The 18,752-nt window shown below is 31.4% G+C and overlaps 1 protein-coding gene across 2 annotated transcripts in view; it reads left to right on the top strand.

Annotated features, from left to right (window-relative positions):
- LOC143080127 (uncharacterized) overlaps positions 1 to 17,561 on the top strand; it is a 96,394-nt gene extending 78,833 nt beyond the window's left edge. For both annotated transcript variants that reach the window (XM_076255824.1, XM_076255823.1), the window contains 12 exons: positions 593 to 855; positions 1,168 to 1,312; positions 3,605 to 3,843; positions 6,465 to 6,576; positions 6,897 to 7,153; positions 8,018 to 8,185; positions 12,999 to 13,154; positions 13,522 to 13,542; positions 14,154 to 14,262; positions 15,521 to 15,609; positions 16,391 to 16,505; positions 17,398 to 17,561. In XM_076255824.1, coding sequence (XP_076111939.1) covers positions 593 to 855; positions 1,168 to 1,312; positions 3,605 to 3,843; positions 6,465 to 6,576; positions 6,897 to 7,153; positions 8,018 to 8,185; positions 12,999 to 13,154; positions 13,522 to 13,542; positions 14,154 to 14,262; positions 15,521 to 15,609; positions 16,391 to 16,505; positions 17,398 to 17,515 — 1,792 coding nt within the window. In that variant the 3' untranslated portion in view covers positions 17,516 to 17,561. The remainder of the gene's footprint in view (positions 1 to 592; positions 856 to 1,167; positions 1,313 to 3,604; positions 3,844 to 6,464; positions 6,577 to 6,896; positions 7,154 to 8,017; positions 8,186 to 12,998; positions 13,155 to 13,521; positions 13,543 to 14,153; positions 14,263 to 15,520; positions 15,610 to 16,390; positions 16,506 to 17,397) is intronic.
- Positions 17,562 to 18,752: the final 1,191 nt, after the last annotated feature.

Below are 18,752 nucleotides of genomic sequence, written 5' to 3'. Positions count from 1 at the left end.
ATATGCGACAGAGTTATAATCGCAATAATTAAAAATCGCATTTAAAAAATTTCTATATGAATTAAAACCGAATTTTTCTCAATATTGCAAAAATTAAAAACGCATTTTATTCTAAATTGATTAAATCGCAATAATAAATGCACACAAAAATATCTGAATTTACAGCACTTGCTAAATTTTTCACACATTTAACAATGGCTTCTTTTTTCTTTCAAATGTTTAAAAAAAAATAACAAGGATTTTTCAAGATTGTCAAAAATAGCATCTTAGACTAATAGTCACTATGTGGTTTAAAATTAAAAATAGAAAAGAGTGGGTTTGCAGAAAAATCTAATATTACCACTATGTGGATGAAACAAAATGACTGAATATCTGACAAAAAGTTAGAAAAAAAAACAAAAAACAGTGTAGCGGACATTTATAAAGTTCTTCTTACAAGGAACTCGTCTTAATGTTAGTTGTGTTCTTTTCATAAAGATATGGCTGAAATATTTGTCCCTGGACATTAAGTAAACAACAATGAATCAGTCAATGTTTTTGTTGAGCACATAATTTTTATGTTCTAAGTACTATTTTGATTTCTCCTTTTCAGATGTCCTCAGCTTCCTGATTCACTGCCTAGCTACTGTACGAAAATATCAATCCCAGGTCAATGTTGTGCTAAACTTAAATGTGATATCCCAGGGGTATCATTTAAACCACCCGGTGAAGTCATCGCTACGTCTGCCCCCTTCATAAAAGTGACAGGTACACCAAGTGGTATCATTAATATAGGCACACCAAAACCAACGTCTGCTCCAAGTTTACCAGGAGGAGGTTTCCCAATATTACCTCAACAGTTTTCTGAAATCAGAAGTAAGTCTTTCTAATATAGAATAGGAAATTTTGAAAAAAGGGGGGAACATAGCATTATTAACTAATTTGTAAATGGTAATGTATAAAATAAAAAATAATTATTTTCTCAAAAAAATTACAAAATCGACAAATATTCAACCGTGTTCAAACAACACTGAATTAATCATATGCTACATACATTAGAGATTTAATGTGTTGTTTAGTCACTAGTTGAATATTTTTCATTATTTGAATTATAGTATTATTTGATTGTAGAATCAAAGAATTTATTGTATAAATCTGCCATTTATTATAACATTTTAATCTCTCCAGGTCAGTGTGTATTCCATCGTAAAGCTGCTAATGGTCAACCAGAAAAATATTTGGTGTACAACCAAGGAGAAAAATGGAATGATGGATGTGACTTCAGCTGTCAGTGTATGGATGGAAAAACTGGATATTATTACTGTGACCCACTGTTAGTATTAAATATATAGAACTATTTAAAGGAGTTAGTTAGGTTGAAATTTAAAAAATGTAGAATTTAAAATTAATACTATAAGTCAGAAGAGCATCAGTTAAGAAACTAAGTGAGCATAAATGTTGATAGGTTATGGAACTTCTTTTTGAGATATTTGATTTTTTTTTAAATAAAGGGAAAAGGCTGAAATGAATCTAACCTTATATTTAGTATTGGCATTTAATATTTGGGTCTCATATCAATTAAAAAAAATGTACAATCTGCTGAAATTTTGGCATGATCTTTTCATGGGCTATTGAAGTCTTTTAGGAAAAGTAAGTAGGTTATATGCCCTTGGTTCAAATTTACTTTAAGTAATGGAAGGTCTAGGTCCTTTGGCCTTAAATATTTAGAGGTCCTTCTTTATTCTTTGAAGGTCCAATTTTTGTTAAAAATTTGATTTATAAAAAATCAAAATACTTACGATTTAAAAGCACTCATCATATATATCTCACTACATTAACCTCATTTTTATTGGAATTTTCTTGAATTAAGTCAGAAAAAGTCTGCCCCATTTCCCAATAACTATACACTGTGTAAAATAAGACTTTGTTACTTTTGAATTGTTTTGGTTTCAATTGCTGCTTTAAAACACACTGGTCTCACTTTGTGTCAGATAGCAGTTTCATTTTCAAACTTGGGGTTACTTTCTTTTAACTGCATGTTTTAGTAAGACATATAGCTGATGGAAGTTAATTTTTTATTGTGATGTTTTATGGGTTAAAGTTTTAAATTTTTTGTCCAGCAAACTAAGGCACTTTTCCTTTCACTGTGTCTGAAAAGGATTTAGTTTCTGTTTTTTTAGCTTGTCATATAATTGGTCTTTACTCAGATCCTGTCTTTGGGCAGCATAAAGCCATTTCATCAGGTTTTCTTTTGGAAGAATCACCTCAAAACCTTATATGTGGATTCAAAAATATTTTGGTTGAATACCAATTTTCGTGGATTTTGTGGGTACAGGTAAACCACAAACTTAAATGTTCAACAAATAACAAATTTCCTAAAAGAGTATATACAGACTTTGCCAAAACCATGAAAATAAATATCCACAAAAATGCAAGTGTTCCTTAATCAACAAAAATTGCTACCCAGGAAAAAAATGGATTCACAGTAGACTCATACTATCTAATTGCTCTAATATGATATTCTCCAGTTTCTCAGTATCTTGTATGATGACTTCACATCAAATCAATTGTGAAAAATTTAAGCAATCATATTAGTTTCCTTTTGGTATAAGTGGTATAGTTGCATTTTTAAGATTATTTTTATAATAGAATTTTTATGTTTATAGCTTTTTGACAGTCATTCCTTTATGTCAATAATTCCACCTTTCTATTCAACAAATTTTCAAAAGGTATTTTGAACAAGAGGATTTTTTTTACATTTTCACCAGGTTGTTTTCTCTCTCTTTTATGATATAATTTATAATTTTGCTGAAATCTCTGTTTAATTTTTTTTTTACTTTTTAATTCACTTTATTTTATATCAGATGAGTTGTTATTTCCTTTAGCTTCCTTTGGAAACTTTACAATTGGCCCACTTGTAGTAGATCTAAATTTTCAGGAATTTGAGTATTAAGCATAAATCTATTATTTGCCATATTTCAGTGGCGGATCCAGGGGGGGGGGGTTCCGGGGGTGCGCACCCCCCCTTTATTTTTGCCGATCAATGCATTTGTATCGGGACATATGTTTTGCACCCCCCTGCACCCCCCCTTTGCCCTGGGTTAGCACCCCCCCTTTCGAAAATTCCTGCATCCGCCCCTGTATTTGATAAATAGATTTAAATTTTAAAATTGAATAATGAATTCTTCATAGTCAAAATTATTAAAAAAATTATATAACAAAAACCACAGAAAACATTCCTCAATTAATGGTGAACTTTCACAGAAATTCAGAAAAGAATGAGGTAAAAATATTGTTTTGTGTGGAGATTATTGATGAAATTTCATGGAAATTCAGTACAGAATGAGGAAAAAACATAGTTTTCCACAATCAACTTTATTTTTATCAACTATTTTAAGTTCATTATTATTCATGGGATATCAGAGTCCATGGATTTCATGGGTAAAGGTCAAACATGAATGTATATGATAAATTACAAATGTATTCTTACAACTAGCATGCAGACTTTGTTATTAAAACTCAAAATCATCTACTACAAGAACACTTTTCCTCAATCCACAAAATGTTTAAATGAATGATGTTTTTGTTAACCAGCTGTTGATGAGTTTGTTATGACATATTTCAGATGTCCTGTTTACAATAACTTGCCATCAAACAAATGCTACCTTCTGAAGGTCGCAGGAAAATGTTGCAACGAGCCAAGATGTCAGTTGGAAAATGGTCAAACAGTTAATCCGCTTAAAGAACAAACAAAATATACAATTATTGGAAAACTGCCTAATGGTTACACTGGTTTTGGACCAAACTACAATTTCTCTACAACATTAGTTGGTTATCAAAATTCATCATCCACTCAGAGAAATGGTAGGTTTAAAAAAATTACTGATGTTCTTAATATTGATTTTACAACCAAAACCAAACTTCTGCCTACCTATTTTTTTACAACTGGTCGTTTCTATTTGTATTGCATGGGGTTTTGTTTTCAGAAGTACAACAAGTTCTAAATAGAATTTTTCCATTTATAGGTAAATCTATGTTAAGTTATTTGAAGCAATGTTTCACCTGAGCAATATACATTTTCACACCTGACCACTAAATATATTCAAGTCTGACATTTCCACACCTGAGCAATATACTTTTACACCTGTGCAATATACATGTCCACAACTGAGCAATAAACTTCCACACCTTAGCAATAGACATTTTCATACCTGACCACTAAACATATTCATGTTCAAGCAATATAAATTTCCACTACTGAGCAATATACATAATCATGTCTGAGCAATATACATTTCCACAACTGAGCAATATACATTTCCATACCTGAGCAATATATACTTCCTAACCTGAGCAATATTCATTTCCTAACCTAAGCAATACACGTATTCACTCCTAAGCAATATACATTTCCCCACCTGAGCAATATACATTTCCTCAACTGACCAATACACATTTTTAGTACCTTTTTTAACACGTAAATGTCCTGTTTTATGTTTTTGTATTTCTAACTTATTAATTAGCTATAATCAAATAGAAAATGGTAACAATGTTTGAACTATAATCTCAATAGTTTTGCATAGAGATTTCATTAAAAAATTAGTTAACAAGTCAGATAAAACTGTACACTTGTTCCATATATCTGATTAATATTGATGGCTCCGTGGTTTCATGGACAAAGTTGTGCCGCTAAAAAGTAAATTATTATACCCCATGCAACGAAGTTGCGGAGGGTATAATGTTTTTGACCCGTCCGTCCGTCCGTCCGTCCGTCCGTCCGTCAGTCCGTCAGTCCTGTTTCTTGTCATCGCAACTCCTCTCTAACCACACAACAGAATTTCACGAAACCTTTTCAGATAATAAGGACATACTATGTAGTTGTGCATATCGACGGGAAATTGCGATTCAATTTTTTTTCTAGGAGTTACGCCCCTTTGAACTTATTTACTTTAATGTACTACTGCAACAGTTTGTCATCGCAACTCCTCTCAAACCACACAACAGAATTTCACGAAACCTTTTCAGATAATAAGGACATACTATGTAGTTGTGCATATCGACGGGAAATTGTGATTCAATTTTTTTTCTAGGAGTTACGCCCCTTTGAACTTATTTACTTTAATGTACCACTGCAACAGTTTGTCATCGCAACTCCTCTCCAACCACACAACAGAATTTCACGAAACCTTTTCAGATAATAAGGACATACTATGTAGTTGTGCATATCGACTGGAAATTGCGATTCAATTTTTTTTCTAGGAGTTACGCCCCTTTGAACTTATTTACTTTAATGTACTACTTCAACAGTTTGTCATAGCAACTCCTCTCAAACCACACAACAGAATTTCACGAAACCTTTTCAGATAATAAGGACATACTATGTAGTTGTGCATATCGACGGGAAATTGCGATTCAATTTTTTTTCTAGGAGTTACGCCCCTTTGAACTTATTTACTTTAATGTACTACTGCAACAGTTTGTCATCGCAACTCCTCTCAAACCACACAACAGAATTTCACGAAACCTTTTCAGATAATAAGGACATACTATGTAGTTGTGCATATCGACGGGAAATTGTGATTCAATTTTTTTTCTAGGAGTTACGCCCCTTTGAACTTATTTACTTTAATGTACTACTGCAACAGTTTGTCATCGCAACTCCTCTCAAACCACACAACAGAATTTCATGAAACCTTTTCAGATAATAAGGACATACTATGTAGATGTGCATATCGACAGGAAATTATGGTTCAAATTTTTTTTCTAGGAGTTATGCCCCTTTGAACTTATTTGCTTCAATGTACTTCTGCAACAGTTTGTCATCTCAACTCCTCTGAAAACACACAACAGAATTTCATGAAATTTTGTAGATAATAAGGACATACTATGTATATTGACAGGAAATTATTATTCAATATTTTTTCTTATACAATTTTTTTCTTATACTTATTTAATTTCTCCAATGACAATGTGGGGACATGGGGTATGTGAGCGTGCTCACTAAGGTTCTTTAATTTCCGTAAGCAAATACAGTTTATTGGATTTATACAATATGAATATTAAAAAAATGGTAGTTATTAACTTTGCTCTGAAATGAACATTAAAAGCTCAAAAATACTTCAAAATTGCAACCTATATAATTTACTGTGGATTCACTTATTTTCGTGGGTACCAATTTTCGTGGATTAAGGAAAACTTATTTATTCTTTGATTGTTAATTTCATGGTTTTCGCTAAAGATTGCATACAAGCCAATAGAAAATCTGGCATTCGTTGAACATTTAATTTCGTGGTTCACCTTTACCCACGAAGTCCAACAAAAATTGGTATCCAACGAATAATAATGAATCCACAGTATTTGGTATAAAAATGTTCTCTAACTAAGATTGAAGTTATAACAGTGCACCAGTATTAACAATATTTGATGTTTTAGGAAGATGAAAAAAGAATTAATAAATGCAATACTATTTTAATTTCTTTTCATAGTGTGCATATACAAAGGAAAGATTTACAAGCAAGGCCAGCAGTGGAGTGATGGATGTGACTTTGATTGCAGTTGTGACAATGCACAAAAGGGTGCATTCAGTTGCACTCCAAGGTAAATTTTTAGATTATTGACACAAGTGTAAGGTGTAAAATGTAATGGCAAACTGATTTCTGTTGTTAACCAAATAAAACTTTTCCACAGATCCACCTCCATTAGTTTAATCTATTTAAACTTTTGTAAGTTCTTTTGTCCCATTGAATAAATACAATAGCTATTGTTCTCTGTGTAATTTATGCAAACCAAACTTTTCATATTGAATTTGAAAGTACATAGACCCTAAGTATTTCACTGAAGTATAAAGAAAACTCTATGGTCAAACATTTAGACGCCCTAGCTAACTTGAATGAAACCATTTCATCATTTTATTTTAGATGTCCAACCTATACATCTCTACCATCATTTTGCAAACTGGTAAAATTAGAAAATGAATGCTGTAGCCGCCCTAAATGTAATGTAGTAAGTGGCACACCTGGAACAATAATTACCACCACCGCTTTACCTACACGCCCAACATGTGCCTGGTGCCAGGATACACTAGATAATTGTAAAGCTTATGGACAAGCAGCTTGCCAGGCTCCATATGTTCCATGGGCCAAGCGTAACTGTGCTCACCATTGTAACTTCTGTGGTAAGGCTTAAATTATTTTTTTTAACAAATATTAATTGTGGAAGTATGAGAAAGGAGGGGCGAAAGATACCAGAGGGACAGTCAAAATAAACTGACAATGCCATGGATAAAAAGAAAAAGACAAACAGACAAATAATAGTACACAAGACACAACATAGAAAACTAAAGACTAAGCAATAGGAACTCAACCAAAATCTGTGGGTAATCAATGAGAAGTTATTTTGCATCTAGTGTTGTACAGTAGTGTTATTTATAAGGCTAACAAGTCTAGGAATAGTCCTTGAAATCTTTCTCTTTGGCTTAACTAACCTATTGATGAAGGCTTTAACAAAAAAAAAACACTATTGTGTAAAGGGATAAAACATAACCAAAAATCCTAGATTCATTTTCAAGTAGAAAAAAGAAAAAAAGGGGAAAGATATGTGGAAATTTCAATTTTGAAATATTTGTGCCAGAAATTTATTTGGAAAAATGAAATAATGCAGAATAAGCCAAGTATTCAAAATTATTCTGAACAAGACATTAAAATGTTGAAAAAAAAACAAAAACCAAAAAAAAAACCAAAAAAAAACCAAAAAAAAACCACCCACACTATTCATATTAGTAATGAAATACCAGTGGCCGATCCAGGGGGTTCCGGGGGTTGGAACCCCTCCTTTTTTTGGACGATCAATGCATTTGAATGTGGACATGTGCATGTGGTTGGAACAATCTCCCCCTTTGTCCTGGGTTGGAAACCCCCCCCCCTTTTTAAAAATGCCTGGATTCGCCCCTTAATATGAACACACCAAGATTCCTGACAAACAGTAATGTAAAACACAACTAAAGGTCTTCTAAATTTTATCTTTATGTGTTTTTTTCCAGACTGTTCAAGCAGTCCAACATTTACAAGTCCAGTAATCACAACAGTCGCTTGTGATGATCCTAAATGTGTTGACAAGCTAGATAACTGTGATGACTTTGGAGATGATGCATGTACTGGGATATTCCACAGTTGGGCGCTGGATAATTGTCCTAGACACTGTGGATTATGTAAGCTATTGTTTGTTTTATTTGTTCTTTCAAGTACACCCTTTTCTAGAATTAAGGCTCTTTTTACCTTTGTCGACAGAAGTGGAGTAACTGCTTTACTTTTTTTGACAACTTTAAAAAGGATAATTTTGTGTTAAGTCTACAGCTTCATAGTGATCGTTAGTCTTGATAATGTTGCATAGTAGCTGGTTTTATATCTGCCATGCAGCCACTTTTTGTCTGTTAATAATTTGTAATTTTACAACACTCAGTGTACAAGGAAAATTACATTATTAAGCAAAATTAACTTCTGCCTTGCAGCCATTACTTGTTTTCAGTTAATTTGAAATTTTACAATACTTGAAAATGAAAAGAAATGATCAGTTTTTCTGCAGTAAACATGTTTAGTCAATCAATAACATTCAGCATCAGAGGTCCTAAAAATAAAATAAAGCAGAATAAGCCAATCATTTAAAAGTATTCTGAACATTTAGATTTTAAATCTAATATTAGAGAATACATTTTTAATGTTTTTAAAAATGAATTGAGTAAGAGAGATGGTAACAAATTACATGAAATTAAACCTAATTTAGGTAAACCTTTCAATACATTTATGTGCAGAAAAGATCAGTGTGTTATTTTTAGATGTCGTATTGGTCATACTAGAATAACACACAAGTATCTTTTAAAAAATAAAGATGCGTCACAATGTATACCTTGCAACTGCAAATATACTATTAAACATGTTTTAATTAATTGTATTGACTTTGCTGATATTCGTAAGAAGTATTTCAATGTCAATAATATCTATGATTTATTTAATAATGTTCCATTTACAAATATTGTTTCATTCTTAAAGGAAATTGGAATATATTATAAAATATAAAGATGTATTTATATTTAAAACGATTTTAATTTTTATCACATTTTTCTTACTGTTGATTTTTATTTGTTAATAATCAATTTGCTTTCGTCTAGAATTTTAGTTTATTGAAGGACCTTTTGTCTGATTTTAAAAATATGCTTTAAATTGTAAAAATATTCGAATTAGCTCACGCTGCCATAAAGCCTATAAGTGCTAATTCAGCGTAAAGCAACCAATAATCAAACAATAATCCATCAACCGAACCCTGTATTGGTCTTTTTTTACTTTTTCGAAAAAGGGGGAACAGGGAAGGGTTGTAAAGCAGCATAAAAAATAGATAAAGTTTGTGATTAAAGATCTATTCCAATGGAACCACTAGTGATAAATCAATGATATTTAGTAAAGTTTGTGATTTAAGATCTATTCCAATGGAACCACTAGTAATAAATCAATGATATTTAGTAAAGTTTGTGATTTAAGATCTATTCCAATGGAACCACTAGTGATAAATCAATGATATTTAGTAAAGTTTGTGATTAAAGATCTATTCCAATGGAACCACTAGTGATAAATCAATGATATTTAGTAAAGTTTGTGATTAAAGACCTATTCCAATGGAACCACTAGTGATAAATCAATGATATTTAGTAAAGTTTGTGATTAAAGACCTATTCCAATGGAACCACTAGTGATAAATCAATGATATTTAGTAAAGTTTGTGATTAAAGACCTATTCCAATGGAACCACTAGTGATAAATCAATGATATTTAGTAAAGTTTGTGATTAAAGATCTATTCCAATGGAACCACTAGTGATAAATCAATGATATTTAGTAAAGTTTGTGATTAAAGACCTATTCCAATGGAACCACTAGTGATAAATCAATGATATTTAGTAAAGTTTGTGATTAAAGACCTATTCCAATGGAACCACTAGTGATAAATCAAGATCTATTCCAATGGAACCACTAGTGATAAATCAATGATATTTAGTAAAGTTTGTGATTAAAGATCTATTCCAATGGAACCACTAGTGATAAATCAATGATATTTAGTAAAGTTTGTGATTAAAGACCTATTCCAATGGAACCACTAGTGATAAATCAATGATATTTAGTAAAGTTTGTGATTAAAGACCTATTCCAATGGAACCACTAGTGATAAATCAATGATATTTAGTAAAGTTTGTGATTAAAGACCTATTCCAATGGAACCACTAGTGATAAATCAATGATATTTAGTAAAGTTTGTGATTAAAGATCTATTCCAATGGAACCACTAGTGATAAATCAATGATAGTTAGTAAAGTTTGTGATTAAAGATCTATTCCAATGGAACCACTAGTGATAAATCAATGATAGTTAGTAAAGTTTGTGATTAAAGATCTATTCCAATGGAACCACTAGCTATAAATCAATGATATTTAGTAAAGTTTGTGATTAAAGATCTATTCCAATGGAACCACTAGTGATAAATCAATGATATTTAGTAAAGTTTGTGATTAAAGATCTATTCCAATGGAACCACTAGCTATAAATCAATGATATTTAGTAAAGTTTGTGATTAAAGATCTATTCCAATGGAACCACTAGCTATAAATCAATGATATTTAGTAAAGTTTGTGATTAAAGATCTATTCCAATGGAACCACTAGTGATAAATCAATGATATTTAGTAAAGTTTGTGATTAAAGATCTATTCCAATGGAACCACTAGTAATAAATCAATGATATTTAGTAAAGTTTGTGATTAAAGATCTATTCCAATGGAACCACTAGTGATAAATCAATGATATTTAGTAAAGTTTGTGATTAAAGATCTATTCCAATGGAACCACTAGTAATAAATCAATGATATTTAGTAAAGTTTGTGATTAAAGATCTATTCCAATGGAACCACTAGCTATAAATCAATGATATTTAGTAAAGTTTGTGATTAAAGATCTATTCCAATGGAACCACTAGTGATAAATCAATGATATTTAGTAAAGTTTGTGATTAAAGATCTATTCCAATGGAACCACTAGTAATAAATCAATGATATTTAGTAAAGTTTGTGATTTAAGATCTATTCCAATGGAACCACTAGCTATAAATCAATGTTATTTAGTAAAGTTTGTGATTAAAGATCTATTCCAATGGAACCACTAGTGATAAATCAATGATATTTAGTAAAGTTTGTGATTAAAGATCTATTCCAATGGAACCACTAGCTATAAATCAATGATATTTAGTAAACATTTTGTGTTTTATTCCATGTTTTTAAAAGCTAAAATGATTTGTAATTGTTCACATTGTTATTATTTTGATCTTTTTATCTGTTATCTGATTGGCATATATCACAACTCCATATTTTTATATTTCTTAAAAGTGGACAACTTATAAACCTCTTGAATGATCCAATAACCCTTGTATTAAGGTGGTACCCAACACTTTAACTAAAATTAATTTGGCTTGTTTAATTTTCTTAAAATTTTGACAAAGTAATTACTTTGACCCTTTTACAAAAATATCCAGGTGTAATGATAAGTCGTTATCCTAAGGCTATTTTTTTCTTTTTTTTTCTGTACACTTAGCTTTCATTTTTTATTACCATGCATTGTCAAGCTTGGTAACTCATAATTATTTGTCAGTAACTAAATGTACGATGCTGTCCCATACTGAACCTTCTGACCTTGTTTGTTTACATTTAAATTTCAATGGCGTCAAAATCACGTGATGTCAATTCGTTCTACCCAATCAAATTGCTCTACTGTCAATTAGGGGATTTTCCAGTCTACGTCAATTACGTTATTTCTTTGTGGGATATTGCTTCAAAATAGTTTGCAATAATTTTGGGTTTTACTCAACAGGAAAACTCTTTTTTTGCCATCCCTTTTGACATCAGTGGAATTCTGTATGAATATTTATCTACAGTCATGATGGTCAGAATATCGATCTTTTTATAATGAATAAAAAGAAAATTCTATGAAAAATAAATGTAAATTATTTTTCATTAACCTACTCTATATTCCTGTACAAAATTATGGCATGGGCATCGTTTTTTCAATTAGTTTTCCTTTCATTTTGGTTGGGCTTTTTTCGCGGGAAAATCGCGAAAGACGTAAGGAGCATGTCATTTTAAAATTCCTAAAAATACGATTTGCTTGACCTGTATTGCCTGCCACAAGATTGATGACGCTGAATGGAATGTACACAAAGCAATGGAGGCCGGAAGTGGGATTTTGTGAAGTTCTAGAATGTTTTTAGACATTCGGAAGTCGGGATTGAAACGGGCATTAGAAATTTGGCATTTTTTAGCAATAATTGAGAACAACAATGAAAACTTACCTTCAAAAATGTTTTTTTATTCAAAAGTGCAGAAAAAACGTATTCTACATTATTTTTCTACGCTGGAAGTAGCGTAGTGACGTCAATGCGGAGTTTCCCCGTGTGTTAAGTTCAAACACAAATACCTAACGAACTGACAAGATGAACGATTTTAGACTACGGTAGGATATAAGAATTTCAAAAAATTTGAACCAACCGTTTTATCAGAAAAATTACACTGGTTATATAGCAGTTTGACAAACACTTATTTTGATCATTGAGAAGCTTAATATTCCCTTAACAACACAATGTAATAAAAAGTTTAGCTGATTTTACAGAGTTATCTCCCTGTTATGTTAGGTACCACCTTAAGATAAGAATTTTTCAAGTAGAAAGTGCTTTACTCTATCCTCTTTCTTACAGAAATAGAAACATAAATTCTTTATTTGATTTATAATGGACCCTTGCAGGTTTTAAATTTCATTCAATGATAACAATGATTTTTTTTAGATAAAGGAATAATAAAATACAACATAATAGAACAATGAACAGTTAATGCATGCACATAAATGGAAAAAGTTAATAGGGGAGACAACAAATAAGAGGTAAGGATTATTTCCCTTTGAACAGTATCTAACTTTCAAGATTATAAATTTAACAGGTTGTGAATTACAAACAACTGTACAAAGTGCATGTAGAGACATACAGCCACAGATCTGTGTGCCTCAGAGAGATATCGTCTGTGGAAATGAAGCATACAAATCATGGGCTTCAGTCAATTGTGAGAAGACATGTGGACTTGGAGGAACTTGCACAGGTAACACTTTATTTAACAATTTTGTCTAGTTATAAATGAATATTAAACATAATAAATCTGCTTACTTGTATATCAATGAAAGGGTGGGAGATTGTGGTTGTTATAAATAGAAGCAAAAACTAATTAAAGACATACAAAGACATGTATATTTATATGTTTGATATAAATGCATAATATACTTGTAAAGAATTTCTTGTAACTTTTGCAAGACAGCTAGTTTAAATAAAATGCATTGCTGCATTTTGTTAAAGGAAAAAAAAAAGGTTTATCAATTAAAAAAACGCTGTAACTTGTGTGTATTTGATTCTTGAATAACTGACTAGCACTATATGCAGTAAGAAGTATAGTAATTCATTTATCGTTACAGATCAATTTACAACACCAACACGTAAGTTTTTTTCATTTTTAAATGACAAAATATTTTTTACACTATTTCTAACTCCTAATGGGAGAAGTGTGCAAAATTCTACATAGTGAAGGGATTAATTCCTCATTCTCTTAACTGTGAAAATAAGATTTGATTGAAAATTTCTGTTTATTGTGTTGGCAGCAGAGAAATTCACAAGAGTGATACGTAGCAACCCAAATCGGCTCTGTTTTAGTCAATATTATGATTCAGTCTGAGGTTAAAGTTAACTTTGTCAACCTTCATTGCATTCTATGAAACTCAGACAAAAGTTTGAGGTATACATTTAATTTCTTTCAAATTTCAAAACCAGAAAAATTGATATATGAAATTTGAATTAAATTTTCAGCCATTGAAATACTGTAGATTCAGAATTTATTGTGAGCAATTTTTATTGTGATAGTTCAACAATGAGCATAAGCTTGTTTTTGTAATTTCCATACAAATGATACCATATTTAAAATTGCAGGTTTTTATTCCTGTGAAACCAATACGGTCATAGTTTTAGTGCAATGATAAAAACAAAATTACTGAATTGACAGTAATGTCCTAATGAAAAATAGAATTGAATTTTATTGGTTTATATTTTATAGCAAAATCTTGTACGTTTAATGGTGTATCTTATGCAAGTGGAGAGCATTGGAAGGATGGCTGTGACAAGAACTGTACCTGTAAGAATGGTATCTACAATTGTGTCTATATGTAAGTATGCAGGAGATTTATTAAAGGGAGTAAACTCAGTTTAAGGGGAATTAACTCAGATTAAGGGAATTAACTCTGTTTAAGGGGAGTTAACTCTGTTTAAGGGGAGTTAACTCAGATTAAGGGAATTAACTCTGTTTAAGGCGAGTTTACTCATATTAAGGGAATTAACTCTGTTGAAGGGGAGTTAACTCAGATTATGGGAATTAACTCTGTTTAAGTCGAGTTAACTCAGATTAAGGGATTCAACTCTGTTTAAGGCGAGTTAACTCAGATTAAGAGAATTAACTCTGTTGAAGGGGAGTTAACTCAGATTAAGGGATTTAACTCTGTTTAAGGTGAGTTAACTCAGATTAAGGGATTCAACTCTGTTTAAGGCGAGTTAACTCAGATTAAGAGAATTAACTCTGTTGAAGGGGAGTTAACTCAGATTAAGGGATTTAACTCTGTTTAAGGTGAGTTAACTCAGATTAAGGGAATTAACTCTGTTTAAGGGGAGTTAACTCAGATTAAGGGAATTAACTCTGTTTAATGCGAGTTAACTCAGATTAAGGGATTTAACTCTGTTCAAGGGGAGTTAACTCAGATTAAGGGATTTAACTCTGTTTGAGGCGAGTTAACTCAGATTAAGGGAATTAACTCTGTTTAAGGCGAGTTAACTCAGATTAAGGGAATTAACTCTGTTTAAGGCGAGTTAACTCAGATTAAGGGATTCAACTCTGTTTAAGGCGAGTTAACTCAGATTAAGGGATTTAACTGTTGAAGGGGAGTTAACTCATATTAAGGGAATTAACTCTGTTTAAGGGGAGTTAACTCAGAGTAAGGGAATTAACTCAGTTTAAGTGAGTTAACTCAGATTGAGGGAATTAACTCTGTTGAAGGGGAGTTTACTCAGATTAAGGGAATTAACTCTGTTTAATGTAATCTTGATAAAATTTTAGATATTTATAATCCTAGGCCTGATGTAATCATATTCTTTTAAAATGATATTGTAATAGGCAACTCTGAACATGGGAATGAAGAATATGTATACTACTACAGACATGTTTAGTCATCTTTATATGAACTAGATAAAAATATTCAATTTTCATAGATTTTTTGTTCACATCAGTTGAACCAAAATCAGTAGCAATTTTAACTTGATGTCTTATAGAAATGCAAAAAAAAATGTTTTACAAAATAAACCAACAATTGAATATGATAATGGTGTAATTTTTCTTTAACTCTTTGTATCATTATGAACCAATTTTTGTTCTAGATGCCCAGTATATGAAAACATTCCATCAAACTGGCAGTTAGTGAAAAAACCAGGAGAGTGCTGCCCCATTGTTAATATATTAATAGAAAGTAAGTACATACATGTGACATAAAATGGTTGATAAGTCAAGTGATTTTCTATAGAAAAAATGTGCCTTACAGTTCTAGAATGTTGAAGGCATACATAAATCAATTTGAGGGACATCAAAAACATAAAATTAAACTTCTGGTAACATTTACATCTAGAGTTAAACTTCAGTTTCTGAATACCAAAATTTTGTCTACTTCACAGTAGACAGGTGGTCCTTAAATTTTTATGCCCCATTTATGGGCATTATGTTTTCTGGTCTGTGCGTCCGTCTGTTCGTCCATTTGTCCGTCCGTCTGTCTGTCTTTTTTCAGGTTAAAGTTTTTGGTCGAGGTAGTTTTTGATGTTGTTGAAGTTCAATCAACTTGAAACTTAGCAAACATGTTCCCTATGATATGATCTTTCTAATTTTAATGCCAAACTAGAGATTTTATCCCCTTTTCACGGTCAACTGAACATAAAAAATGATAATGTGGATGTTGCATCCGTGTACTTGGGACACATTCTTGTTAATAAATAATTTTTGTGATATATAGAATAACACATGAATAAGTAAATTCATCAGTGAACAAGACCATCATTTTTACATAGCATCCTGATGTTGATCATTTTGTTTTATATTGAAAGTTGATATGTTATAACTAAATTTGTTAGCGACCGTATTATTACATCTGTTATGGATGCCGAAGTCTCCAAAGGACAAAAAACTTAAGATATACCAAGAATAACTATTTACAAGTTTATGTTTCTATGAATTGTCTATTTTATATTATATATTTATAGATGTTTGTCATTACGGTGGAAAGGTCTACCATCAAGATGAGACTTGGTCTGATGGCTGTAAATTTAGCTGTACTTGTACCAAAGCCACAGATGGAATCTATCAATGTAAAGAAAAGTAAGTATTTACAGCATAGATTGTCTCACTTATTTTCCTTTTCTCACAAGCTAGTGATACATGTGTATTGGTCACCCTGATATCTGCAGATAGAAAACAAATGCAGATAGAATTTAATACTTTTGAATGAGATTTTCAAATTAATTTTTTATGTAAATATTTTTTATATTTTTTTCTCTTATTCATACCTTAACCCTATATTAGAAGGGTGGTGTATGATTTTGTGTTGGTGGGATTGATTTTTATGCTTATTCTTCAGTTTGTTCATACTCACCTTGTGACCACACCACTTCTGAGGCTATGGATTTGGGGAACCTTCCATTTCAGCTTTCAATTTAAATGAATGTTGCTTGTTTGATGTCCAGTGAAATTCATATCCTAGTTTAAAATGTGTTTCTTACAACATTACACGTACCTTGCTTGAAACAAGGGTTGTCATTCTGCTCTCAGTTGTTTTATGAAATAGTTATCAAAGGTACCAGGATTATAATTTAGTACACCAGACGCGCGTTTCGTCTACATAAGACTCATCAGTGACGCTCATGTCAAAATATTTATGAAGCCAAACAAGTACGTAGTTGAAAAGCATTGAGGATCCAAAATTCCAAAAAATTGTGCCAAATACGGCTAAGGTAATCTATTTCTGGGATAATAATTACTAACTTTGAAATTTGAGAAATTATTTCACAATGTCTGTACCATTGATGTAATATAATAATATACTGTAAATTTTGAAATTTTGCAAGGTTTTTATTATTGTGAAAAAATTAAAATCTTATTTAAATCTACATTGAAAAAATCACAATAATAAATACATGCAATAATTTCTGAATTTAAAGTTTTGTGTTCTGACGTCACAAGAGCTTCATCACATAACTTCATTTTATTTCAGGTGTCCTATATGGAAATTACCTGATGTTTGTACATGGGATGAACCTAAACCAGGAAAATGTTGTAGACAACCAAAGTGTCCTCCACCATATGTCATTAGTGGATATCCAGACGAATAAATTTAATATTGTTTATAAATAGAATAAATCAAATTGTACCTTGAAATCTTTCTTACATGATTTATCATTGTCTGAATACATCTCATAGCAGAGCTGAGGCATAATAATGAGTATGTCACTATGTCTCCTCAATCTGATTTTTCTTTATGGAAATCATTATAGACCAGATATAGACGTATTTACACTTGTATGCAAATTTGTCCGCCATTACGTAAAATCACACAGGTTCCCGTAAACTTTGACATCATAATTTAAAATATTTGACGTCACAATTTAAAAGTGATTGTTGCTTGACTTCAAAATGTGATTCGGAGTAGATTTAAGGTCATTCGGAGGCAAAATTCAGCTAAATATCAAAAGTGTAAATACGTTTATTCTCCTTCATGAAACTTTCTTGAAAGAACCAGTGGAAACGATTGTGATCTGAATAGTGATGACACTTTCTACAAATCACTAGGCCAACTGGATCAATTGAAAGTTGCAAAGGCTAAAGCTAGCTACAGCTTATCCAAGATTTGAAATTAGTGATAAAAAGAGATTACAATGAACTACAATAAAACATCCACTCTGACAACTTTCTCTGATGGGAGAAAAGAGGTAGGAGAAAGGAGAGGAAGGCTGGGAGAAAGGAGAAAAAGTTGGAGAAAGGAGAAAAAATAAAATATCTCCTTTTAAAAAATGATCTAATATTTCAAGAAAAAATATCTCAAAAGGAGATGTTTTATTCTAATGAGAGAAAGGAGAACGGGGGAAGGAGAAAGGAGAAAAGGGGTGGGAGAAGGGTACCCCCCCTGTCCTCCCCCTCATTTATCCACTTCATCTGGTAGATGAACCCCCAATCATACAAATGCATGCAAAAAAAATCAGTTGGTTTTGTACAAGGTAATCCCATTCATGCTGTTATCTCAATATCTTTAGTGTGAATAAAAGGAAATTAAAATGCATCATGTGACAAAAAAACAATTAAAAAAGAGGCATCTAGAAGTCAACAAACAATTTACAAAAGGTCTTAACAATATTACTTTCATCAATGTAAAAGCAAACCTACATAACAAAAAGAGTAAGACATTTAGAGGTTTATTTATGGTCTTCAACAATAGGCCAATATCTATATAATATGTAAAAGCTCTAAGTGAATTAGATTTCAGAAATATCTACCAACATCACCAAACATCAAAAGGACATGAATCTGGACAACTTCTAAATAGCGTTTCTGATATTCTGACGCGCACATGAG

This window comes from Mytilus galloprovincialis, chromosome 6, assembly GCF_965363235.1.
Source record: "Mytilus galloprovincialis chromosome 6, xbMytGall1.hap1.1, whole genome shotgun sequence".
Classification (NCBI taxonomy): Eukaryota; Metazoa; Mollusca; class Bivalvia; order Mytilida; family Mytilidae; genus Mytilus; species Mytilus galloprovincialis.
Note: the sequence above shows the minus strand (reverse complement) of the source record. Positions and strands in the feature narration are given on the sequence as shown.